Below are 27,731 nucleotides of genomic sequence, written 5' to 3' on the forward strand. Positions count from 1 at the left end.
GGTGGGAGCGAGAACACATCCCTGGCGGACGCCCCTGTTTACTGGGATTCTCTCAGTTTTCTGGCCCTGGGGACCCCAGCGTACTTGGGCGTAATTACCGTCATGGAGTTTTATTAGCAGGGCCAATAGATAAGAGGGGATGTTCATCGAGGCCAGGACACGCCAAAGATTATCACGAGGAACAAGGTCAAATGCTGTTTTTAAATCTATGAAGGCTAGATAGAGAGAGCCCTTTCCAAGAAGGACAACCTTCCAATAGATAAGAAACAACCTAAAGACCTGTTCTATTGTGCCTGTTCCAGCCCTAAAACCTGCTTGATAATCAGAAAGGATGCCATTATCATCCACCCAAGCCAATAACCTCTCAAGTATCACTTTCCCAATGACCTTCTGGGAGGAGTCAATCAGGCTAATCGGCCGATAATTAGCAGGATCGTCACGGGCACCCTTTTTGAATATGGGAACGACCTCGGCCCCCTTCCACGATTCGGGGACCGGGGCGCCATTTAAGATGGCATTGATAAGGGTGGAAAGTAACTTCCCCCAGTTCAATGGGTCAAGCTTAAGGACATCTCCAGGAATGCCATCCGGGCCAGCTGCTTTCTGCGAGATGATGGACTTGATAGCACTATGAACCTCTCCTTCCGTAAAGGGGTCAACATTCGAGGCATCCATGATGGGGAATAAGTCCTCAGGCGGAAACTTTACCACATTCTCAGAACCAGTAGAATATAGTTTATAAAAATGCTCATGCCATGCTATACCAGTAATATTATATGTCAGGAGATCGTGGGCTGGTCTGTTCTTTGTTCTAATAGCGTCCCAGAAAACACCGGGATTACGGTTGGAGGAGGCCTCTCTTAGGGTCTGCCAGTACTGCTCCTCCCAGGACTTTTTAGCATTAAAGACGGTAGTCTTATAGTCTTTCCTAGCTATTTGGATCGCAGCTGCAATCCCACTTTTTAGGGCCGCTATTAAAGCAGATTTCATGATTCTGCAGCTTTGCGTATACCAGCCATTCTTTAGGATAGGTTTAGGCCCTCCCTTCGATGGGCCTCCCTTATTATGTATTCGGAATATATTTCCCAGTTTGGAAATAGTCTCTTGGAAAACAGAGGGGGCCCTATCGAGTGCAACCTGGTGGGTATTTGATTGGGCCAACTCGACCTGTGAGGCATATAGAATTGACTTTATTAATTCAACCTTGTCGTCATTCAACATGACTTTGTGCCATTTGAGACGCCGCTCACAGTTGGCAGGGAAAACCTCAGAGGTTTGCAAAGAGCTGGCTGCTCGAAGGATCGGAGGCCCTTGTTGATCTACCCATAGTGATTTAATACAAAGAGATAGCTGATTATGGTCGCTATCATGAGAGGGGATTATTTCCATGTCCTCCATGAATGCCCAAAGTTTAAGGTCGAGAAATATATAATCGATCCTTGAGCTATGATTAGGCCTGTTGTATGTGTGCGCACCCTGAAGGTCAGAGGGTGTTCTCCCATTGGCCGCCCTTAGGCCGAATTCCAGGGACATGGTATTCAAAAATACAACAGACTTAGTCCATCTCTTGATAGGTGGTAACGTTAATGGCGGAATGCCACGTTTAGCGTCATCTTCTAGTAGATCAGGAAGATCTGCTGAGGCCAGGGGCTCGAAGGAGCAGTTAAAATCTCCTGCTACCAGAATGTAAGATGCATGATGACACTTTCGCAGTTCGTCCTCTAGGAGTACAAGTGTGGGTGATAAAGCTCCTCCACTAAGGCCTCTTGCGTAAATATTAAATATATCAAGAGACTTGTTCCCCTGGGCTCCCTTAAGGGTTAGACGTAATAAATCTGGGGAGGCAATATGGGCCTGCCTAATGGTACACCCAAGTGAAGTGCTAACCCAGATCAACAGGCCGCCCAAAGGGCGTCCTCTTCCCGACCGGGAGGGAGTGGCTGGTATGCAAAAGGTGGTGTAGCCAATCATGTGGTGCGGTTCTGTTGCCCAAGTTTCCTGAAAAATACAGATGCTGTACGGTGTTATAGAGGAGTTCCAGTCTGGAAGGTCTAGTTTGTTTGCAAGACCAGCTACATTCCAATTTAAAATCCTAAGAGAAGGAGGGATAGTAGATGTGTCTTGCAAAGCAGGTGAGGTGGAATAATTAGTGATAGCCAAAGTCGGAGTACGAGGAGAAGTCCGTTGTGAGTGACTAGTATCCTGGATAGTTGAGGTGGGATTAGGACAATACTGTAGGGTGGGGAGACTTAAACCAATTTGAAAAGGAACCTTATCAGGATCAAAAGCTGCTTCGGGATCTCTTGAGATGGCATTAATTCCAGCAACTGGAGGAGTATCTATCACTGCTGGAATTCCATGTCAATAGTGCTCACAACAGCTATAGATATCATGATATCTACTGGGGGCAAAAATGGAAGGAACCCTTTCATTAATATTTCCAACTCCCTTAAAGTAACCATCATAGGGTAATTGGAAGAAAGAAGGGTATAAGTAGTGGGGGTAGGAGATATCAGAATAGAAGTGGTTTAGGTCTAGACATCTTATGCCACTCATGGTGGGTTGCTGGCTGTTACAAATTAATCTTGTGACCCGGGGGTCCCTAAAATTTATAATGATACAGTCACCAGACGTATTTTTCGGTTTTTTGCCCACCCAAGACACCCTTCTGACATGAAGAACCTGCCCATTTAAGTGTATTGGAAGCGGCCTATTAGCATTCAGCCAGTGAATTGTTTTGTTATGTAATTCAGTGTAGGATTCTGGCTTGGCGGCTTTAGGGCGCGGGACTCCAGTCAAAATGGCAACAAATGGTAGGCACTCCGGTGGGAGATCAATACAAGGTAGGGACTGCTCAGGACCAGTAGGGAGGGCTTCCGGTTGAATTTGTAAAGGTTCATTGGTAGATGGATTTTGGGAATTTTGGGCAGATTCAACATTGTTTCCCGATTCCCCGGAAGTTGGATAACTATTGGTTGAGCCAGAGGCTGATTTGTTATTTTGAAAGGAGCTACCCAAGGGTAGCATGGATAATGGAGACCTTAAGTTAGATGAGGTAGCTCCAGTCTTTGAACCCGGATTTAAGGCAGCATTTGGTTTTGACGACACAGCTTGGAGTATAGGTTCGTTGGAGGTGATTGAAGATGGATCAATAGTGGTATCATGATCCTTACCTAACTTCGAATGCAACTTGATTAGAGATTTAAGAGAAAAGAAATTGTCGAGAGAGGCCTGCTCAAATCTCTCAAGCCTCTCAGACAATAGCCTAACTCTTTCCAACATAGGAAGTAAAAAGGATTTAATAGTTTTTTCCAGTTGGCCAATCAGTGCAAGTTGAGGATCAGGGTCATTTTGGGATACAGAGTGTTGAGGAAGTTGTTCTGCTACAGTGTCAGTGGTTGGATTAGCCCGGTGGACAGGGGACAATCTTCTCCTGGAAGGATGGTGTATAGGGGAAGCTGTGTGACCCACTTTCTTACCCGTACCAATACGTGATTTGCCTTTACTTTTCTTGTGCGCTTTTGTCTGGTCCTCCGTGTTACCGCTACCCACTCTTTTCCTTTTGTTTGGGACAATTTTTGGGTCCACAACAGTGGGTGGCTCAATAAGTGCAGGGGTTGCAAGAGATGGAGTAGCAGTATTAGCAGTATTAGATGTAACTTGAGGAACAACTAGCAAGGGAGAGTATGAAAGATCCAACAATGAGTCGGGAACAGGGTCACTAGGACCAGGAAGATTTATATCTACACTCGTCAGTAGGTGTGGTGAATTCCCTGTTGAGATGTTAACCGTTTGAGTGATGGTTTGTGCGGGTGAAACAGCTAGCGCAAAAGCGCCCATTGAGGAACGCTTATCTTTTATAGCGTCCAGGGAAAGGCGTCGCTCTGTAATTGCGATTTCCTTCTCTAATACAGAGCAAGCACGAATTATAAAGTGGTCAAGAGTGCCACTTACAGAACCTCCACTTACTGTGCTTCCCCTTCCCGAGCGTGTAAACATAGCCATGGCTACCAAATGAAATGAATAGTCACAACGAGAGGTCTAAACAACCAGTCTGTTATAAAGCACTTCACCAAATATGTCCAACAGCAATTTGAAACGTACCAGTCAAGGGTGTGCTGTGGGTGCAGGAGGGGTGGCCCAGCCCGGCCTCCTTTGGCCCCTGACGGCCACAGACGGCCCGCCCTTTGCCCGGGCTTAGCCCGGCGCCGCCCGCGCGCGTCCCGCGACGCGGAGGGAGCCGCGATGTTTTGTGCGCCTCCAGGCGCGTACGTGGCGTCAGAACTTGCGAGTCCGCAAGGAACTCTGGGGACTGTAGTCTCCCCCTCTCTCTCAGCCGCGGATTGCTATGGCGGCGATGACGGGGGAGAGACGCGGCTGGAAGGATCCCCGCGGCAGCAGCGACCACCAACAAAGCAGGACAATGAACGGAGCACCAGCAGGTAGGCAGGCTTCAGTTTGAAATTAGGTTTCCCGCTCCCCAGAGGGAGCCGCGATGTTTTGTGCGCCTCCAGGCGCGTACGTGGCGTCAGAACTTGCGAGTCCGCAAGGAACTCTGGGGACTGTAGTCTCCCCCTCTCTCTCAGCCGCGGATTGCTATGGCGGCGATGACGGGGGAGAGACGCGGCTGGAAGGATCCCCGCGGCAGCAGCGACCACCAACAAAGCAGGACAATGAACGGAGCACCAGCAGGTAGGCAGGCTTCAGTTTGAAATTAGGTTTCCCGCTCCCCAGAGGGAGCCGCGATGTTTTGTGCGCCTCCAGGCGCGTACGTGGCGTCAGAACTTGCGAGTCCGCAAGGAACTCTGGGGACTGTAGTCTCCCCCTCTCTCTCAGCCGCGGATTGCTATGGCGGCGATGACGGGGGAGAGACGCGGCTGGAAGGATCCCCGCGGCAGCAGCGACCACCAACAAAGCAGGACAATGAACGGAGCACCAGCAGGTAGGCAGGCTTCAGTTTGAAATTAGGTTTCCCGCTCCCCAGAGGGAGCCGCGATGTTTTGTGCGCCTCCAGGCGCGTACGTGGCGTCAGAACTTGCGAGTCCGCAAGGAACTCTGGGGACTGTAGTCTCCCCCTCTCTCTCAGCCGCGGATTGCTATGGCGGCGATGACGGGGGAGAGACGCGGCTGGAAGGATCCCCGCGGCAGCAGCGACCACCAACAAAGCAGGACAATGAACGGAGCACCAGCAGGTAGGCAGGCTTCAGTTTGAAATTAGGTTTCCCGCTCCCCAGAGGGAGCCGCGATGTTTTGTGCGCCTCCAGGCGCGTACGTGGCGTCAGAACTTGCGAGTCCGCAAGGAACTCTGGGGACTGTAGTCTCCCCCTCTCTCTCAGCCGCGGATTGCTATGGCGGCGATGACGGGGGAGAGACGCGGCTGGAAGGATCCCCGCGGCAGCAGCGACCACCAACAAAGCAGGACCATGAACGGAGCACCAGCAGGTAGGCAGGCTTCAGTTTGAAATTAGGTTTCCCCAGAGTTCCTTGCGGACTCGCAAGTTCTGACGCCACGTACGCGCCTGGAGGCGCACAAAACATCGCGGCTCCCTCTGGGGAGCGGGAAACCTAATTTCAAACTGAAGCCTGCCTACCTGCTGGTGCTCCGTTCATTGTCCTGCTTTGTTGGTGGTCGCTGCTGCCGCGGGGATCCTTCCAGCCGCGTCTCTCCCCCGTCATCGCCGCCATAGCAATCCGCGGCTGAGAGAGAGGGGGAGACTACAGTCCCCAGAGTTCCTTGCGGACTCGCAAGTTCTGACGCCACGTACGCGCCTGGAGGCGCACAAAACATCGCGGCTCCCTCCGCGTCGCGGGACGCGCGCGTGCGGCGCCGGGCTAAGCCCGGGCAAAGGGCGGGCCGTCTGTGGCCGTCAGGGGCCAAAGGAGGCCGGGCTGGGCCACCCCTCCTGCACCCACAGCACACCCTTGACTGGTACGTTTCAAATTGCTGTTGGACATATTTGGTGAAGTGCTTTATAACAGACTGGTTGTTTAGACCTCTCGTTGTGACTATTCATTTCATTTGGTAGCCATGGCTATGTTTACACGCTCGGGAAGGGAAAGCACAGTAAGTGGAGGTTCTGTAAGTGGCACTCTTGACCACTTTATAATTCGTGCTTGCTCTGTATTAGAGAAGGAAATCGCAATTACAGAGCGACGCCTTTCCCTGGACGCTATAAAAGATAAGCGTTCCTCAATGGGCGCTTTTGCGCTAGCTGTTTCACCCGCACAAACCATCACTCAAACGGTTAACATCTCAACAGGGAATTCACCACACCTACTGACGAGTGTAGATATAAATCTTCCTGGTCCTAGTGACCCTGTTCCCGACTCATTGTTGGATCTTTCATACTCTCCCCTGCTAGTTGTTCCTCAAGTTACATCTAATACTGCTAATACTGCTACTCCATCTCTTGCAACCCCTGCACTTATTGAGCCACCCACTGTTGTGGACCCAAAAATTGTCCCAAACAAAAGGAAAAGAGTGGGTAGCGGTAACACGGAGGACCAGACAAAAGCGCACAAGAAAAGTAAAGGCAAATCACGTATTGGTACGGGTAAGAAAGTGGGTCACACAGCTTCCCCTATACACCATCCTTCCAGGAGAAGATTGTCCCCTGTCCACCGGGCTAATCCAACCACTGACACTGTAGCAGAACAACTTCCTCAACACTCTGTATCCCAAAATGACCCTGATCCTCAACTTGCACTGATTGGCCAACTGGAAAAAACTATTAAATCCTTTTTACTTCCTATGTTGGAAAGAGTTAGGCTATTGTCTGAGAGGCTTGAGAGATTTGAGCAGGCCTCTCTCGACAATTTCTTTTCTCTTAAATCTCTAATCAAGTTGCATTCGAAGTTAGGTAAGGATCATGATACCACTATTGATCCATCTTCAATCACCTCCAACGAACCTATACTCCAAGCTGTGTCGTCAAAACCAAATGCTGCCTTAAATCCGGGTTCAAAGACTGGAGCTACCTCATCTAACTTAAGGTCTCCATTATCCATGCTACCCTTGGGTAGCTCCTTTCAAAATAACAAATCAGCCTCTGGCTCAACCAATAGTTATCCAACTTCCGGGGAATCTGGAAACAATGTTGAATCTGCCCAAAATTCCCAAAATCCATCTACCAATGAACCTTTACAAATTCAACCGGAAGCCCTCCCTACTGGTCCTGAGCAGTCCCTACCTTGTATTGATCTCCCACCGGAGTGCCTACCATTTGTTGCCATTTTGACTGGAGTCCCGCGCCCTAAAGCCGCCAAGCCAGAATCCTACACTGAATTACATAACAAAACAATTCACTGGCTGAATGCTAATAGGCCGCTTCCAATACACTTAAATGGGCAGGTTCTTCATGTCAGAAGGGTGTCTTGGGTGGGCAAAAAACCGAAAAATACGTCTGGTGACTGTATCATTATAAATTTTAGGGACCCCCGGGTCACAAGATTAATTTGTAACAGCCAGCAACCCACCATGAGTGGCATAAGATGTCTAGACCTAAACCACTTCAGATAACAAGACGCATGATTTCTGCAGCCATGTTTAAAAGCTGGCCATTTTGCACCACTGTCATACAGGGTGTTGCTAGCACCAGGGAAGTAGCATACCTCTTTGCAGCCAGTTGCCATATGTCAGCTATGCCTAATTGACCTTCACCAGCTTCATCATCACAGCCACCAGTAATCTTCTGGCCATATCCCAACATTGTAAGCAACCACTGGTTCAGTCAACCCAGTCCTTCTAATTGCTCTTCTTCAGCTACTTACTCCAGTTTCCATAAGCAAGCGTCCTGTGCCAGAGTGAATTCTCACTGTGATGGTGGAAGCGATGATTGGGGGTGAGAGGAATCTCCCCTCCCGCAGATAAGGCCACATGAAAGGATGCCAGACATTACTGTTCTAGAACTGGTCTCCTGAGATTCTCTCCCGGATGACATCCCAGTTTCCATAACTTTAGCAACCATACCACTCCGAGGTCTAACCTTCCAGTGGCAACTGTGGGTTATCTTTACTTTTATTTGATTTTGTGGACAATCCCAGAATGTAGATCAGATCTGTTCCTCTACCCGACTGCCTCTAGGAGGGTTTAACAGTCATGAAGTGCAAGGCTCAAGAATCCTCTTTTGCTTACTTCCTAAACCAGATTAGAACTGACTTAATATTTCCACTGTTGCTCAAATGCATGACCCCACTGGATCTCTTTTAGACATCAGTGAATTTGAAATGCTGGTTCTACAGCTGCAGTTGGTGGTTTCCTAGTATACAGGGGGACACATTTTAGATTCCAGGGTCAGGGAGTTTTTTCGTAGTCTCTCCCACCAATTCTCGTCATCCTGTGTTTCCATTGCAAGATAAAACAGAAACTATGTCTGTTCCTTGTGTTGGCTCCGATCTAGTCCTGGCTACTTTGGTTCACAGACCTCTGAGACCTATTGAAAAGGCTGATGCAGTTCAAATCAGATGCATATCTTGTCACTAAGCGCCAAGGCCCTTTATCACAACCCTTTTGATAACCTTGCTGCTTCAGACCTAGATTTTGTTTCTCTTGGCATACATCCGTATTGTCAAAATATTCTGCTGGTGGTTGGCGTGGCCATCATGGCTAAAACTTGTGCCCCAAACTGGAAAGAGTTTTGTATTCGAGCAAGGACTCTTATTCGAAATCCAGTGCAGATTCGACCACATTCCCTTAGCCAAGTCGGGTCTGGAATGTTGCCATATTTGGATACCATATGTCTCCTGGTTATTAAGAACTCGTCTATAAAGTGCCCTTGCAAATGCTTTCTTGGAAGAGTGTTTCTACTCTGACATCTCTTAGGCATGTTGGTGAGTTAGCTGTTCTCTTTTCAAGCATCTTCATTAAATTTAACAAGTATAAATCTTCCACACTTTATACCATGGCCGTCTTTTTTACCAAAGTGGGCTCTGTGCTCATTAGACATCAAGCGTTGTTAAAAAAAATACATTAAAAAACAAATATATGAACCAAACGCAGAATTTTAATCATCTATTCATTTCCTCTGGCAAGTCCAAAAAGGGGTTTCGGTTGTTAATGAAGTGCTTTGCCTGCTGGATCACATCTTGGAAAATGTTTTGCACCCCCAAGGCTAATAGGTCTCAGAGACTGACGTTGTTGGCCCACTCCAGTAGAGGCATGGCAGCTATAATATCACAGTTTGCTGGAATACCCTTCAAGGATATTGTATTTGCATTTATATAGCTCTTACTACCCTGACGAGGCGTTCAAGCGTTTTTTCGGCAAGGAGCACGCTACTCCAGAACTAATAAATGATTAGTAGTGAATTAGTATACTGAAATACAAAAGTAATTTGAGTGGTGGATATATTAGTCTGTTATTTGGATTGAGAAGGATAGTGAAGGCATAGAGGGGGGAAAAGGTTTGCATTTATATAGTGCTTGCTACCGGCGTTATGGGGCATTGAAGCGCTTTTTCGGTGAGTAGCACGCTACTCTGGAACCCATAAAGGATTAGTGGTGAATTAGTATACTGAAAAATGAAAGTCATCTGAGTGGTGAATGTTAGTCAGTTATTTGGATTGAGAAGGATAGCGGAGGGATAGAAGAGGGGAAAAGGTTTGCATTTATATAAAGCACATGCTACCCCTACTGGGTTATTTTTTGTCGAGTAGCACGCTACTCCGGAACCCATTCAAATAAAAAGGGAAGCAATCTTCCTTCCCATCTGCAGCAACTACCAAGCCACTTTAGTTTGCCTTGTTGGGCTCTGCCTTGCCTGTAGGGCGCAAAATGCAGTTCCATAATGTCGGACAGGTGGGTATTACATGACTGCTATTCATCTCCTCTTGACCCCGTCTTCCACCCATACTGGAGCAACGTTTGAAATGTCACTCTGTAATCCTCAGGAAGCAAGTCACCTTATGATATCCAAGGGTGCCATCAAGCATGTACTGGAATTGGAGAAGGGATAACGATGCTAATCTTGTTACTACTTTGTTCCAAAGAAGGATGGAGGCCTTGGGCCTGTTTTGTGCCTCCATCCGCTGATCACCTTTCTGTGGAAGGACAGGCTCAGAATGCTCCCTTTGGCTGAGAACTGTTTGCTCTAGACACAGGAGACTGGATGGCGCCCCTGGACTTGAAGGACATGAATTTCCATATACCCATCTTTCAGTCCCTGCGGCATTACATGTGGGTCAGGTTGGTCCAGAAACACTTCTGATTTACTGTGCTTCCTTTTGACTTTACTTCTGCCCCCCAGGTGGTCATGAAAGTGATGGCAGTGGTCCCTTGCCATCTTGGAGCCCAGGAATACACTGGACCAGCAAAATACCTTCCTGGTTGACGACCACCTGACCTGGTCTCTAAATGCCAGAGTGGATGAACTGAGCAGGTCTGGTCTGAAGACCACAAGCAGTGCCTTCATCCCGAGGTGGTACAGAGAATCTTCGACAAGTTGGGTATACCCTACCTGCATCTATTCACAATCTTCAAACACACAGTGTCAACAATTCTACATGCTCGAGTTTCCTCCAAGACACTTGCTAGGAGATTCATTCCAAGAGGAATGGAAGAATGGGCTCCCATGCATATCCAGTACTATCTCTTGTGCCTTGAGTTCTGACGAAGGCCTAGACCGACTGTGCCAAAGTCATTATCATCACCCCGGATTGGGCCACAATGGTGTGGTACCCAGTGCTCTTGAGCATTTATCCTCTGATCAGACCTCCACTTCATGAGGGCTTCCTGATTCAGTAACATGCGTGGAGATTGTGTCCGCATTTGACTTGCAGACCAGAGGCGGTTGATGTCATCCCTGTGGCCTGACATATGTACACAAAGTGCCCAAAACTCCGACCACTCATATGTTGTTTTTTTGTTAGCCCAGCAATCCCTTGTGATGATCACAGTAAAGGGTAGTTTGTTGGCTCTTTTGGCCTTTCATATTTACATGACTAACAGTTTTTGGTTAAGTTACCAGTTGTAATGCATTTTATAAGACGTATGACTCGCATATTTCCTTTCATACCAATTGTAATGTTTTAATGGGGTCTGAACTTGGTCTTGATATTTCTCATGTGCATGCCCCCTATGCACAGTTGTGCCTTAAGGCTGTTGACGCTTAAAAACGTTCTTATTGCGATTATATCTGCATGCCACAAGTAAACTACAGGTGCTTTCGGTGCAATTGCCATACATCACCTTCTTTTCTCTTTGGCCTTCCCAAGGTTGTATTACTCCCTTTCACGTGAGCCATTTGAACGCTCTGCCAGCATTTTTTAGCTGCCTCAAACCTTGAAAGAGGAAGAGAGTCTCAATTGCATAACTCCTAAGAGGACACTGTGCTTTACATCGACCGCACAGAGTAACATTGTTTGGATGGTCAGTTCTTTGTGGGGCTTTCTGATGCAAAGGAAGGAAACGTGGTGAAAAGGAGGACCGTGTCAAGGTGGATAGTCCGTGTATCAAAATCTGTTACTAAATATCCAAAAAGCGCTGCCCTCTGAAGGTCTGCGTGTCATTCCAATAGCGGTAGGGCTGCTACAGTGGTGTTGGAGAGAAGACTGTTCTAGACATCTACCAAGCCGATACATGGGCTTTGTAGAATTTGTCCTCAAAACTCTATTGCCTTGACGGTCCTGGTAGAAGGCCACTTCACCGTCTTGGTTATGAAGGACCTTTTTGGTCTAAGTCGACCTTGGGAGGTACTACCATAGTATATATTCTAAAGGTGAGGAATCTGCAGTTGGAAGAATCCATCAGATGAACAATTTACTCTCAGGAAGACTTGTTCTGGTAGATACTGTCTAAATGCGGGTTCCCTTTTTCCCTCACACCTCCCTGTTCTGTGGAGTTGCTTCTTTTACATCTAAATAGGGCCCAAGTTAGAAATTCAGCACACTGTCTCAGACAAATGAGAAAGGTACATGAAACACAAAGAGAAATGTGCATCAAAAAAGCTTCCATGCACAGGGGTTTTATATGCAGCTCCTTTCCTTCTCTTCTAGGGCAGTAAGGAGTCCCTACTGACCCACAAAGTGCCCACTCTTAGCATGCGGGAGCATTGCTGAAGAATTGTCCAGATCCAGTCTGACACCTGGGGATATTTTAAAGGTGAAAAAACCGGGGTTATATTTAGTATCTACCAGAAAGAGCATTACCAAAGGTAAGTAACTCGTTCTTTCAGCACAGTAGTACCTCTAGTTGTCTCTCTTAATAATGTACAACTGATTTGTATTTTTATTCTGATTGTTTCCAATAAGTGACTTTTGACTATTCAAAAACTCGTAGATCCTGGTCCCCACTAGGCATTTTGATTGAATATTTTATTAATTACATTTTCTTTCTTGTTATTAAAATGGTTTGAGAATATTACTCTTGTTGCTCGACTTGCATGTTGATTTGGTGCTGCTACAACACGTTTGGTGTTTTTTCTCTAGTTTCAGTTGGTCAGATTGAGCCACAGCTACTAGGGCTAGCCTAGGATTCTTCAATGAAACCTGCATTTGAACTTGAGTACTGGATTGCGTAATTGTGTGCAAGTTCATCCATTGTAGTCCCCTAGTTGTTAATGTAATTTTTCACCTACTGTTTATTTTATTTGTTTCATTTTCAGGGAAATGGAAGAAAAGGTTTCCTTGCTGAATGGTCCAAGCAAAAGACTGAGGTAATATGTCGATATATGTACAGGTATCTTAGTTAGACTTGTTACTAAAAAAAAAAAAAAGGTTTTGAATTGTGAAAAATTCAGTGAAGGGGCACATACTTGCATGAAGTTGGGTCTCAAGGGTGATGGAGGGTTATTGCAAGTGGTTGTTGACATAATGAATGAGGACCTCATGCCAGTGGAGATTGTTTTTGGATTGCTCTGATTTAAAGGTTTCTCTTCCCCACCTCTCCTAATGACATTCATCACAGGCCCGGTGCGGTGAACGAAGCTCCCATAGCTGTGGTGACGTCGCGTAGCAGCGAGGTGTATGTCTGGGGAGGTGGAAAGTCTACACCTCAGAAACTTGATGTCTTTAAAGGGGGCTGCCAAGCTCTGCAGGTCTGTGCTGGTAACACCCACTTTGCTGTCGTGACCGTGGAGAAAGAGCTTTACACCTGGGTGGTAAGAAGAAGCAGCAGCATGCTTTGATTTCTGTGGGTCAGTTTGAGTGGCATAGGAAAAGGTTTGGGACACAAATGGGCATGAGGTGGCATTGCGGGATCATCTTTTTATTTCCAATGAGAACTGAGTGAAACCCATCTCTCAGGGCTGTAAGAACTCTAAAACACAGGGTGATTATCAAGTTAACAGATGCAGTGGAAGAATTGTGTTTGAAGGCATGGTTACTTTTGTAATGCACTTGGTTGGATTTGAAAAGGAGGTCACATAAGAGGAATGAAAGGGGTTTGTACTTGTTCTGCAAGGACCTTCAAAATAAACATGTTTGAATGGAGGTGATTTGGGAATGCTGGTGAGGGTAGACTTTGGGGGTGGGCTCTCCTTTTAAGATAAGGAGATGGTGTCTAACTGGAGAGGTGTGAGTTTGTTGGAGGGGCACTGATGATGGTTTTAAAAAGGTGAACCTTGAATGAGGGAGGGACTTACTGTGAGTGTTCAACATGTTGTAGTGGGAGAATGCATTTTTGTTAGGACATTTGGTTCTTCTCACACAGCATTGTTAACTATGCCTGTGGCCTCCTTGTCTTAAAGAACATGCAAGGAGGTACCAAGCTACATGGACAGCTGGGACATGGCGACCGAGCCTCATACCGGCAGCCCAAACATGTGGAGAAACTGCAAGGAAAGGCCGTTCGACAGGTGGCTTGCGGGGATGATTTCACAGTCTGCATCACAGGTTGGTACTCTGAATAGACATCTATGAGGAAGGAACATGCCTGTATGCATTTTTCCACTCTCTTCAATCAGCCTCTGGTAATGTTTGTTCAAGGTTGCTTCTCATAGAACTTTTTTGCTTGCTGCAGATGAAGGACAGCTGTACACCTTTGGATCAGATTACTATGGCTGTATGGGTGTGGATCAGGCTTGTGGTTCTGAAGTGCTCGAACCACTTCAATTGGATTTTTTCCTTCTTAACCCTGTGGAGCAGGTCTCCTGTGGAGAAAATCACGTGGTAGTCTTGACCCGAAGCAAAGCAGTTTACTCTTGGGGCTGTGGAGAGTACGGTAAGTGATGTCTTAAGTGGTTGGTGTGTTGCACTTCCATTACAGGCATGGCTGTGCTCAAAGTTTATGCAGAATTCAGGTTATATTCCTTGTAGTTTAGCTCTGTGGGGTTGGTATATTTTTCTTACAAGGCAGATGCCTTGCTATAATTGTTCAGAGTGTACATTTAGTCACCTTCATTTTAATACTTTTATGCAACATGCATTATATATATGTGTATATTATCTACTGGCGGTCGCCAGTAGATAGTTATAGTTAGGACCGTGTTTCCATAGGAAATCCGCAACATTCTATTTGAAATAACTTTGGTGCCGGTTGACGAATCCTCGCGAAATTTTCAAAATAGGTTGGGCGCTCCGCTCCTACCCTGAAAGTCTCGGGGGGGGGGGGGGGTGGGGGGGGGGAAACGTCAAGCGGGGGTTGAGAAAAAAGGGGGGTCCCATAACGCGTTTTCCCCATGCAATTTTCCATAGGGACCTTTAGTCCAAGGTACAGCCCGAACGGCTGAACAGAATTACTTGAAATTTGGCAAAGAGGTAGTCCTCAGCTCAGGGATGTGCCTTTTGCATATATGGAGTCAATCTGTTCAGTAGTTCCTGAGAAAAGTGCAGTTAAAAGCACATACATATCTATAGCCGCGCACCGTGCGAGCACCCTAACGTGCGCAAGCGTAATTATGATTGGTGGTTTCATGTCAGTCAACGTTCGAATCGGTCGAAATCAGGAAGTGTCGGCCGCCATTTTGTTTGTTTTCAGTGCGAGAGTGAAAAAGGAAGGTGGCGAACGTGAAAAGGGGGCAGGGTAGAGAGTTCCTGACCCCCTAGCCTTTGTTAGGGGGTCCCTGAAGGACGCCGAAGGGTGAAAAAAAAATTTTTTGTTTTTCAAAAAATCGCGGGGTGCGAGCACCGTGCGCGCACGGTGAAAAACCTTTAAAAAAAAATATATAAAAAATATAATAAAACATACATAACTTAGCATTTAAAAAGCCGTACAAATTCACTTAAACCATAGGTTTCACACATGTAATAGTTAGCTGGACATTTCACTCGTAAAAAACTATTGAAATTCCCCCCTTATAGTTAGTTCAGATAACTATAACTCGCGTGGCCGCCACTCTATCACAAGGATGATGTCATGAGTGATGCCACTGACCATGTCATGAGTGATGTAATATGTGACGTCATCAGCAGTGGATTGCGGTCGCGCGAGTTATAGTTATCTGAACTAACTATAACGGGGGAATTTCATTGGTTTTTTACGAGTGAAATGTCCGGCTAACTATAACATGTGTGAAACCTATGGTTTTTTTAAGTGAAAAAATATATGTATGTATGTATGTATTATTTTTTTTTTTTTTTTTTTTTTAGATTTACATACCTTGGCACCAAGTTGTCTGATATACAATAATCTTCCAAAGGTTGAAAACAACCTGTAGGTTTGATGCTTTGAAAGGAACTCCAAAAAACCTCTTGTTTTTTATTTATCTTTGTCCCTCCTTCTCATTTAGATTAGAAGCTGGTGCAGCTCCATGTGTTTAGCATTGAGATTACTCCAGTATTGGAACTTTCATAGTTTACCATGCTTGAATCATTCCCCGTCGTCGAGATGGGAGTCCCCGGTATATATAAAAATAGTAGTAAAAATCATTACAAATCAGAAACTAGGCATAGGCCCATTCCAGTTTTGGAACGTATCCACCTCCTTTTTGTAAAAGAGACGAAATAAAATCAACAACCAATCAGATCAGCCTCACCCTGTAGAACCTTCCTGAGAGAACCTCAGACCCTCTACCAGCCGTTGTGATAGTCTCCACTGAGCTCAGCTCAGTTTTTTCTTTTTGACATCTATTCCTAGACTTTTTTCAAGAGCTTTTCTTCAACCTTGTTCTTCAGCTTTGCTCAACATGTCTGAGAAGGAGAAAAAAGGCCTTTTTAGAGCTTGTGCCACCTGCTCTAAAAAGAGGCTTTACGTGGATGACCCTCACAAGGACTGCATCTATTGCCTGTATCCAGATCATAAGGCCAAGTATTGCAAGGTATGCCGTACCTTTTCCACCAAAACCTTGAGGGACGTCTCCAGACCTGGCTCCAGAAGTTAAAATCCAGGGGGGAGCCTATCTCCAGTGACGACAGTGATGGGGCCTCATCAGCTGCGTCTTCTCGAAGATTTCTGAAAAGGGTGAGATCTGATCCTTCCTCTTCTGAAGACTGTCTTGGGAAAGCTCTAAAAATACCTCTCATGGGTCTGACAGGCAAAGTCCAAGCAAATCTCCTCACCGAGGTGTAAAGGAGAGGTTAGGACTTTCTACAGGAGAGATTGCAGTGAGGAAGTAGAGCTCTGTTCCTCCATCTTCTCCTCCTCACAGAAAAAAGGACTTCAAAAAGCCCTCTTCTGTTCCCTCTGAGGGAAAACATGTTAAGAAAATTCCTCCGTCGATGACGTTGCCGACGACCCCGTCGATGCCGAAACCATCATAGTCTTCGTCGTCAGGCAGCAAAAAGGTAAAATCTCCTCCGTCTTCTGTGACTCCAACAACGGGATCGTCGACGAGAGTCTCCTTACTTTCACCAACAGTGCAGCTTTCATTGTCGACGGCGGTGATGTCTGATGCGGCGTCATCAGTCATGGCGAAGATTTCATCGATGACTTCGAAGACGACGGCTGTGGTTACGACGACTGCGACTGCTTCGACGTAGACGGTCATGATGATGGCATCTTCAACGGGGCCGGCGATGACAACATCTGACCTTGTCCAAGACGGATACAATTTCTGCTGTAATCATCCGGAAACGTCACAATACTCCTGAGATCACTTCCCCAAGGAAAGTGACACCTCTGCTACCTACTCACCTCCTAGAGGAGGAGGATTCGGAAGAAGAAGGTCCATATGGCTATGCACATAGCCCTTCTGAACTGCACGTTAAGTGCCAAGACTTGGATTCTTAGGATGGGTATGATGACAAACAGGAGTATGATCCTCCCCAAGACTATTAGGGAGGTTATCAGGAGGAGGTGGTCTGTATGCCATCCTCCTTGAATTCGAACTTACAGTTCTTGCTCTTCGCCTATAAAAAGAGGTTTCCAACGTCCTCTCCGGTGCAGGAACTCGTTTCAGTTCCCGCTATTCCGCCTGCGGGACCTTCCACGCCTCAGCTGCCACCACCTCCACTGCAATTGATAGTGAATCCACCACCTACAGTTCCTCCTGTCCAGGATGATACCTCGGATGATGACCAGGGACAGACAGATCTCCCAGATCCGGACAGGGAATGGGATAATTACATTATCCCTACTCCTGCTTCCCCTTCTCCGTGTCCAGTGGATTCTCCACCTGGGGACATTGGTGGTTTCCATAATTTGTTAGAGAGGGCAGCTAAAATGTTCGATCTGCCTATGCCATCGGTGCAGTCGGAATGTTTCTTGTACGACTTTAAAGAGCCTTTTAAGAGGGCTGTGAGGACAATCCCTATTGTTGAACACGTTTGGGAAGAGGGACTTACGGTGATGAAGACCCCAGCTAAAGTGGTCCCGGTGCTATCTCGTTTAGAGAAAAAATACAAGGCCCCGGAGGACAGCCAGGCTTGCCTGGTGAGCCAACCGAAGCCGTACTCTGTTATTTCCCAGACAGCACAGAGGAAATCTAGAAATCCAGCGACTCCTCTGACAAGGCCTCCAGATAAAGAAGGCAGGCGCTTGGACAATGCTGGCAAAAGGTTTTCATCAATGTCCAGACTGCTCGTCAAAGCGGCTAATGCTGTAGCCATTTTAGGGCGCTACGACCGCCAGATGTGGTGTGACCTCTCCCCCTTATCTAGACCAACTGCCTGAGGACAGCAGGGCCGAAGCAAAAAAGATTCTCCAGGAGGAGAGAGGGCCTCATCGGAGGTAATTGACTGTGCAATGGATATTGCAACAACTGCGTTCCGTTCCCTGGCTGGAGCTGCTGTCCTTCGATGCCAAGGATGGTTTTGTGCTACCTCGTTCAGACCGGAGGTTCAAAACAAGGTTTTAGATCTTCCATTTGATGGGGGAAGTGCTCTTTAGTAAACATATAGTACTCCTCGTATACGCCTGCCTCGCAGTCCTACCGTCCGCAGTATAACCAACGGCAAGGTCAGTCCTCCTCTTATTCAAGATCTTCGAACCGAGGAAGAGCAGGACACATGGGGAAGGAGTCCTCTAGGCGCCAATAGCGGCTGCCTGGCTCTGTCTACTGTTCCTCCCCCTCATGTAACACCTGTGGGGGGCAGGATATCGTAACACTTCCAAGATTGGCAACGAATAACATCGGATCGTTGGGTTCTCAATATCATCCAATTCGGACACACGTTGGAATTTGTCCATCCTCCTCCAACCAAGCCCCCTCACGCCACAGCAACAAAATATCTTCGTCTCCTGCGTTTAGAGGTCCAACAGATGCTGCAGAAAGAGGCGATAGAACCGGTCCCCATCTCGCAGAAGGGAGAGGGGTTCTACTCCCGGTTCTTTCTAGTTCACAAGACTGTGGAAAAGTGGTGCCCTGTTCTAGATCTGAGGGAGCTCAACACCTATCTCATCAAACAGTCATTTCGAATGGTCTCCTTACAGGACATTCTTCGTCTTTTAAAATCGGGAGATTTCATGGCCACTCTAGATCTAGAGGATGCATATTTTCATGTTCCCATTCATCCAGCCCACATGAAGTTCCTTCGCTTTACAGTAGCCAAGAGCCACTTTCAATTCAAGGTCCTCCCCTTCGGCCTCAGATCGGCACCAAGAGTCTTTACAAAAATACTAGCTCCAGTGACAGATTTTCTATGGAAACAACAGCACCAGGTTTTCCCTTACCTGGATGACTGGTTGCTAAAGGCTCCTACCAAGGCGGCAGCCGAGAGGTCGGTGGCAGCCTGTACAAAGCTGTTCAGGAGTCTGGGTCTTACCCTCAACGCAGAAAAATCTAATTTGTGCCCTTCAAAGAGCACCAAATTCCCAGAACAAGGCTTTTCCTACAGTGGAGGCAGGATTATAGTGCTTGTGCCTTTTACCCCAAGAGCGGGAACCGGTGGTCGGTAAGCTATCACAAATACCTATGTTCGAGGCATATGAGCTGCAGATTATACACTGTGCATAGATCGCCATCTGAGGTTGGGCCCGGATGTTTGCAGTTTGTTTTTCCTCTTGGAAAGTCTTTGGAAGTCACGAGGTCGGTGACTCCTCCTTTGGTTCGTATTGCGCATGGGCTTCGGCTCCATCCTCAGATTGTTTTTTTCCGCCATCGGGCTCGGATGTAATTCTTCGCACTCCGGTTCCGAACTTTCCAATTCAACGATCGACGCAAAAATCCTCGCTCATCGAGCTCCTTCAGATAATAAATCATCTTCATCACCTTCTCTTCGGCACTTCTTCGATTCCGGTCGTCGGCGGCGGCCTTCGGGCCTATTCCGGCTCCGGTCTCGGCTGATGGAAAGAACTCCCTTCAAGAAGTGCCCTCGATGTGGGTCCAAGTTTCCCCACACCGATCTTCATGAGGTGTGCAACCTCTGCCTCTCCCCTGAACACGAGGCCCGAGACTGTCCCGCCTGCAAGTCTTTTCGCTCTAAAAAGATTATTCGAGATCGACGGGCTAGACGCAAAATGGCGCACTCCTCGACCTCCGCTCCAGTCTTCGGGGACGACGTCGAAGCTCCGGGACAGCAGCACATCGAAGAAGAGGACGACGACCTCGTCAGTGCTTCCGAGGCCGACGACTCAGATGTGGAGGACATCACCCCGGCGCAGAGGGTCGTGAGTACAATACCCCCTCCCACACCCACGCCGATACCCAAATAGGCTTCGGTCACACCTTTGCCTTCGGGCCTAGGCAAGACCAAGGATACTGCTTCTCACACCCCACCTTCGGGCCCGGTAAAGAAGCCTATTAAGCCTAACGGCAGCTCGGGCTCGAGCCAGCCTACCAGCGGTACCGAAAAACACCCTTCGGCACCGAAGAAACGATCGGCCTCCATCTCCACACCGAAGCCTTCGGTGTCGAAACCTGCCCTTCCGGTGCCGACCAAACATCACAAGGCCCTCGGCACCGACACTCCCGTGCCGAAGCCTTCTTCGGCACCGACCAAAAAATCGGAGGTCCCAAGAAGCACGGCTTAGACATGCCTAAAAAGCCGTCGGCCCCGAAAACTTTGGCGCCGACCGAACAACTAGTGTCGCAAGAACTTTTCACACCGGATCCTCTGCAAAAGACACTCCCCAAGGATCCAAAAACTTGACATTTGACATTGTCTTCAAAAAAGAGACACTTGGACAAACCAGCTCCAGCTCCACCTCCACCTCCAAAGAGGAAAGACACTGCTGCCTTCCCCACCTCCTCCACCCTCCCCACCTCCACCCTCCACCCCTGCCTCATCGTTCCCCAACCTTGTCTCCTGTCCCAGACGATTTAGGAGACCCTTATTATGATCCAGCAGATGTGCCACAAGACCCCACCCCTACTGGATCTCCAGACCCATGGGACGACTATAACAATCCGGACATCCCAGATGTTCCACAGGATGACCTTTACCCATCTAGGCCATCCCCACCTGAAGATTCCTTAGCCTTTCACCACCTGTTACAAAGGGCGGCACACTACCACGGGGTGGAGTTACATACTGACCCAGTGGAGGAAGATTTTCTCCTAGACACCTTCGACAATGCACATAGGTCTACTGCCATTCTACCTATGTTAAAGGGAGTAATTAAACATGCACCGGAGGTTTTTAAAGACCCAGTCAGGGCCAGGGTCCTAAACCCCTGTATAGAGAAAAAATACAAAGCCGCCCCCACAGACCCTTCATACATTAAAGGCCCTGCACCATTGGATTCCCTAGTGGTATCTACAGCTAAGAAGCGCTCAAATTCTCAGGCGAAGCACCACCACCTGACAAAGAGTCCAAGCTCCTAGACTCGTCAGGGAAGCGCACTGCGTCACAAGCCGCCAATATATGGTGTATCGCCAATACGCAAGCGCTGTTGGCCAGATACGACAGGGCGCATTATGATGAGTTGGAGACCATCATGCACCATCTCCCTGAAAAATACAAGAATAGGGCTAATGAATTGATCCAAGAGGGAAAAATAATAACTAATACCTCTATACGCTGTGCCCTAGATGCATCAGATACAGCCTCCAGGGCCATAAACACCAGTGTCCCTCTCTGTCGCCATGCCTGGCTCAGAGTTTCAGGTTTTAAACCTGAGGTACAAGCCTCTATATTGAACCACCCATTCGACCAAGATCCTCTATTTGGCCCCAAAGTTGATGAAGCCCTCAAAGATGAAATAAGATACTGACACGGTGAAATCCATGGGAGCCCTACAGTCACACACTCCTAGGCGCTCTTTTCGCCGCTCTTCCTTTCGGGGCACGGGCAGAGGCTACTCCTCGGATAGTGCATCCACGTCCTACAAATCCCCTCCTCAATCTACCTTCACAAAGGGTTATCAAAGAGGCGGATACAGAGGCAATAATAATAAGGGCAGAGGCAAGACAAATACAGCCCGCTCTGCCACACCTCCTACCCAATGACTTTCCCCCGCTCCCTCCAGACCATTCCACTCCGGTCGGGGCAGAATACAACATTTCCTTCACGTCTGGGAGACAATCACCTCAGACAAATTGGTGACCCAAATTATTCATTCAGGGTATTGCCTAGAATTAACATCTACCCCCCAAACATTCCACCCACGCAACGCCCTATGTCTCAAGAACATGCTACGTTACTAAAACAGGAGGTGATCTCCTTCCTGCAAAAACAAGCCATAGAGCAGGTCCCCATAAATCAACAAAATGTAGGGGTCTACTCCCTGTACTTTCTGATTCCAAAGAGAGACGAGACTCTACGACCTATCCTAGATCTCAGACCTCTAAATACTTACATGCACCTGCATCTTGACTCACCTGATGCTCCAGGAGTCGATTGCTTTATGGATATTATCAATATTTTAGGTCTTACTCTTATGACCCATCAATACACACATTCGGGAGGTCATGTATTAGATTGTATCTGCTCCAATCTCAGCAAGCTGACAGTTCAACCTCCCTGCCCCCAGATTTGGTCGGACCATTTCCTTATTCCGTTCCACTTCCCAGTAACTCATAAAATTCTGGACAAACCTATAAATATTATTAGTGTCCCTAATTCGATGGGTAAACCCAACTGGAAACAACTAGCCAGCAGACCGGATGTGTTGAACGGTCCTGGAATTGGTACCCTGGTACCAACAGGTAACACCTTTGTAGACAACCAAAAGCTACGAGATTGGATAGCCATGATAGGCCATCAACTTGGCTCTTCTAGCGCTAAAAACTCCGTCAAAAAGAAAAAGAAGGCTCCTTGGTTTACACCATCTCTGAGAGTAGAACTGGGAAAATTAAGAATGTTAGAACGACGGTGGCGCAGGCGCTATGAAGTCACTGCCCGTGACATCTACAAACTGGCCAGAAGACAGTATCACGCAGATATAAAATCGGCAAAGAAAGTTCACTATCTTCAGGCCATTGAAAGGGCAGCCCAGGAGCAAAGGGAAATCTTTAACATAGTCAAAGATTTTATGAATCCTTCCGCCTTGTCGCAAGAGATCCCTCCATCCCAAAGCCTATGTAACGATATCTCGGATTATTTCGAAAACAAAATTCTAAATATCGTGAGAACCTTTCCCCCAGCTCCTTCCAGCCTAGAAGCAGACGAAAGAGTGGAGAGGGGACAATCCCCAATTAGCCTGGCTACTTTTGCCCCGGTCTCCCTTGAGGACTCCTTTAATGCCATTGCTGCGAGCAAATCTGGATCCCCCTTTGATCCCTGCCCTCCTTTTGTGTTACAAACATTGGCAGAAACCATTAATCCCATCGTAAACAGTATCATAAACACATCTATGGCGACAGCAGATGTCCCTTATGATTGGAAACTTGCAGCGGTCAAACCACTTCAGAAAAAGACTCTCACCGACCCTTCCATCCTTTCTAACCTTCGCCCAATCTCCCTGCTCCCGGTGATGTCCAAACTGACGGAAAAATTTGTGAACATCCAACTCACAAACTTTTTAGAAACAAATGATATCTTACATCCTAATCAGTCAGGCTTTCGGTCGCAACATTCTACCGAGTCTGCCTTATTGTTCTCAAATGAGACTCTCCGCATGGCCATGGACCAGGGAAAGAAGGCGGTCCTAATTCTACTTGACCTGTCGGCAGCCTTCGACACGGTCTCACATCACATCCTAGTGGACCGTCTTGCTGCCGCAGGGGTAGATGGGATAGCCCTGTCTTGGCTGAGAAATTTTCTTAGTGACAGACACCAAATTACGGTATTGGGACAGTATCAATCTGAGGCAAAGACCCTTAGTTCTGGAGTTCCTCAGGGGTCAAGCTTAAGTCCTATACTCTTTAATCTGTACTTGGCGCCCCTGATAAAACTGATTGCTTCTTTCCAGATCAGTACCATCTCATATGCTGACGATACTCAGCTTATTTTGGTATTGGACGAGGAACAAGCTGATGCCGAAGAAAATCTTAAAGAGTGCCTAGCAGCAACATTTAAATGGATGACAGACAATCATCTTAAATGTAATGCCGATAAGACGGAAATTCTGCCGGTTGGAAAGACAAATCTATTCTCTCCGAAAGACTGCTGGCCTGACGGTGAGGCAACTCCTCCCAATACCATCACATCCGTCAGGAACCTAGGCATTAAATTTGACAATCGGCTGTCCTTCAAACAACAAGCTGTTGCGGTAGCTGGCACCTGTTTCCATCTATCCAAGACTTTGAGAAAGTTTTTCGACCTCCTGCCGTTGTCAGCTAGGAAGACTGTTGCAGTGGCCCTAATCACCTCTAGGCTGGACTACTGCAACAGCCTATACGCGGGCACCAACAGAGCAGTCCTTCACAGACTGCAAATGGTCCAAAATGCAGCAGCCCGCCTGGTTTTGGGCTGGCCCCGCAGATCCTCAGCCTCTGCAGCAATGGATATTTTACACTGGTTGTCAATTGCAAAAAGAATTCTCTTTAAGGTTCTCTTGATTACCTTTAGGGCCTTCCATCATCGAGGCCCTAAATATCTAACCCAAGGCTTTAAACGCTACTTCCCGGCACGCTGCCTAAGATCTGTGGCCCAGAATCTGCTAGTGATTCCTAAATTTAGGCTGACGACCAAAGGGGGCAAATCCCTCTTCGTGTTGGGCGCCAAGGCATGGAACAAGCTCCCTCTCCCCTTGCGTTCCATGTCGGATGAAACCCAATATAGGAAAGCATTAAAAACCTGGTTATACGCTATGACGGAGTCAGCTTGCATAGCTATGGTTTGAGAAGTGGTGTTCTGTGCAAATGAGGTCTACTTTCTCCCCCTGTCTCGTACATCTGAGTTGGGTAAGCGCCAAGATACTCCCTGGAGTGATAGTTGAGCTATAAAAGTGGATTTTACATTTACATACATTCAGACCATTTTCACATGGTAACCCTTCAACAGGTACTTCCACTCCTCTCCCAGAACGATTTTCTCACCACTCTGGACTTGAAAGACGCATACTTTCAAATCCCAGTACACCAGTCTCACAGAAAGTACCTCAGATTTGTGGTGGACGGGCAACACTACCAGTTCGAGGTGCTCCCGTTCGGAGTAACAACAGCACCAAGGGTATTCACCAAGTGCCTAGCAGTAGTGGCTTCACACCTCAGAAGACAGCACATTCACGTCTTCCCGTATCTGGACGACTGGCTAATAAAAGCCACGTCCTACGAACAATGTGTGCAACACACCGCCGCTACAATCCAAATACTTCACCAGCTAGGTTTCACGGTGAACCACCAAAAATCCCACCTGGTACCATCACACACACATAGACACCTCAAAAGCCATAGCCTATGCCAATCCGGCCAGGATTGCAAAAATACAGGCTCTGCGTCAAAAATTCATATGTCAACACTCTCCCTGCAAGGGTGTTTATGCAACTGATAGGGATGATGGCCTCTTGCATCTTCATAGTGCCCCATGCAAGACTCCAGATGCGTCCACTCCAAGAGTGTTTAGCGCGCCAGTGGAACCAGGCCCAGGGTCAACTGACAGGTCTGGTGTTGGTAGACTGTCGCTCCCATCGCTCTCTGCAGTGGTGGAACACCACAAACCTTTCCAAAGGTCGACCGTTCCTGGACCCGGTCCCACAAATAATCCTAACAGACGCATCGCTCTCCGGCTGGGGAGCTCATCTGTTACATCTCACAGTACAGGGCACATGGAAGCCACAACAGAAGTTACTCCACATCAACCATCTGGAGTTACTGGCAATCTTCCTCGCCCTAAAATACTTCCAGATGCAGATTTCAGGCAAGGCAGTCCTCATTCGCACAGACAACATGACTGCCATGTAATACATTCAAAAACAGGGGGGCACACACTCTCCACAGCTCTCTCAATTAGCACAGAGCATATGGAGATGGGCAATTCCACAAAAAATCTTTCTCCTGGCCCAACACGTCCCAGGAGTCCAACACTGTGGCAGATCTGCTCATCAGACAAACGCAGCAGATCCACGAGTGGGAACTTCACCCACAGGTTCTTCACCCGTTCTTTCAGATGTGGGGGCACCCACAGATAGACCTCTTAGCCACCCACGAAAACAAAAAATGCCCAAGCTTCGCCACCAGATACCCACACCCATTGTCCAAAGGCAATGCGATATGGATGAACTGGTCAAACAAATTTGCATACGCTTTTCCACCTCTCCCACTAATTCCATTAGTGGTGCGAAAGCTACAACAGCATTCCCTAACACTGATCCTAGTAGCTCCAACATGGGCCAGACAACCGTGGTACACCACACTGCTGGAACTCTCGGTAGTACCACACCAAAAGCTGCACCTCTCACCATGCCTCCTAACCCAGAACCATGGAGAGATCAGACACCCGGACCCAACTCATCTCAACCTTGTGATCAGGCTCCTGAGGTCCTAGAATTCGGATACCTTAACCTTCCCCCTGATTGCATGAATATTATCAGGGAAGCTAGACGCCCTACTACTAGGGCATGCTATGCTGCAAAGTGGAAAAGATTTGTTGTTTACTGCCACAACAACCCAATCAATCCTTTAAATGTGTCCATACAGCACATCATATGTTACTTGCTCCATCTACAAAGGTGTAACCTAGCATATACTTCCATTCGGTTACACGTCGCAGCAATTGCTGCTTATTTACAGAACAGGCAGCACCTATCACTTTTCAGGGTGCCTGCCATCAAGGCCTTTATGGAAGGACTCAAAAGAGTAATTCCACCCAGAGTACCACCCTCACCTGTCTGTAACTTGAATATAGTTCTCACAAGGTTAATGGGACCCCCTTTCGAACCATTACATAAATGTGAGCTGCAATTTCTCACATGGAAAACCGCTTTTCTAGTGGCCATCACTTCCCTCAGAAGGGTTAGTGAAATACAAGCACTCACTATACAGGAACCTTTTCTCCAAATGCATCAGAACAAGGTTGTACTCGGCACCAACCCAAAATTTCTACCCAAAGTCATTTCTCCATTCCATCTAAACCAGTCGGTAGAATTACCAGTCTTTTTCTCACAACCTCAAACCGTTGCGGAAAGGGCTTTACACACACTGGATGTTAAAAGGGCTTTACTTTACTACATCCAAAGAACACAACCTTTCAGGAAAACCAAACAGCTATTTGTCTCTTTCTCTCCACCACATAAAGGCATCCCCATTTCTAAATCAGGGATAGCTAGGTGGATTGTAAAATGCATACAGATTTGCTACCACAAAGCAAAACGAACGCTATCTGTTCCCCCTAAAGCCCACTCTACAAGGAAGATAGGGGCTTCTATGGCTTTTCTAGGAACCTACCACTAGATGACATCTGCAAAGCAGCGACATGGTCAACACCGCACACTTTCACAAAACATTACTGTGTAGATGTGCAAACCAAGCAACAAGCTAGTGTGGGCCAGGCTGTACTAAAAACACTGTTCCAAACAACTGCAACGGATGCCGGTGGTCGCCGCTAGGGTTGGGTACTGCTATATAATCTATGCACAGTGTATAATCTGCAGCTCATATGCCTCGAACGGAATATGCTACTTACCAGTATGCATCTGTTCTTGGCATGTAGAGCTGCAGATCTATACACGTCCACCCGGCTACCTGTATCCGTTCCAGTTTATCTTATTTAGATACAACACACATGGGTTTCTTTACTGTTACTACTACGCCCCATCTTTCCCTGCTGGCGAAAAACAATCTGAGGATCGAGCCGAAGCCCATGCGCAATACGAACCAAAGGAGGAGTCACCGACCTCGTGACTTCGAAAGACTTTCCAAGAGGAAAAACAAACTGCAAACATCCGGGCCCAACACCAGATGGCGATCTATGCACAGTGTATAGATCTGCAGCTCTACATGCCAAGAACAGATGCATACTGGTAAGTAGCATATTCCTTATCCGGGATCTTCTCTCGTACTCGATCACTTACTTGGGGTACCCACACCTCAGCAACTGGCAATACCTTCTCTTTGCCTGTGGCTGTTTCAGAATGCTTCAAATTACATAGTTGCCTCTTAT

General features: G+C 47.4%; 1 protein-coding gene across 1 annotated transcript in view; it reads left to right on the plus strand.

The window, feature by feature from the left end:
* Positions 1-27,731, plus strand: part of NEK9 (NIMA related kinase 9) — a 276,348-nt gene that overhangs the window by 72,265 nt on the left and 176,352 nt on the right. Inside the window, exons 9-12 of the mRNA XM_085626728.1 lie at positions 12,599-12,649; positions 12,901-13,093; positions 13,682-13,826; positions 13,954-14,154. Coding sequence (XP_085482854.1) covers positions 12,599-12,649; positions 12,901-13,093; positions 13,682-13,826; positions 13,954-14,154 — 590 coding nt within the window. The remainder of the gene's footprint in view (positions 1-12,598; positions 12,650-12,900; positions 13,094-13,681; positions 13,827-13,953; positions 14,155-27,731) is intronic.

Source organism: Triturus cristatus, chromosome 9 (genome assembly GCF_964204655.1).
Source record: "Triturus cristatus chromosome 9, aTriCri1.1, whole genome shotgun sequence".
Taxonomy (NCBI): Eukaryota; Metazoa; Chordata; class Amphibia; order Caudata; family Salamandridae; genus Triturus; species Triturus cristatus.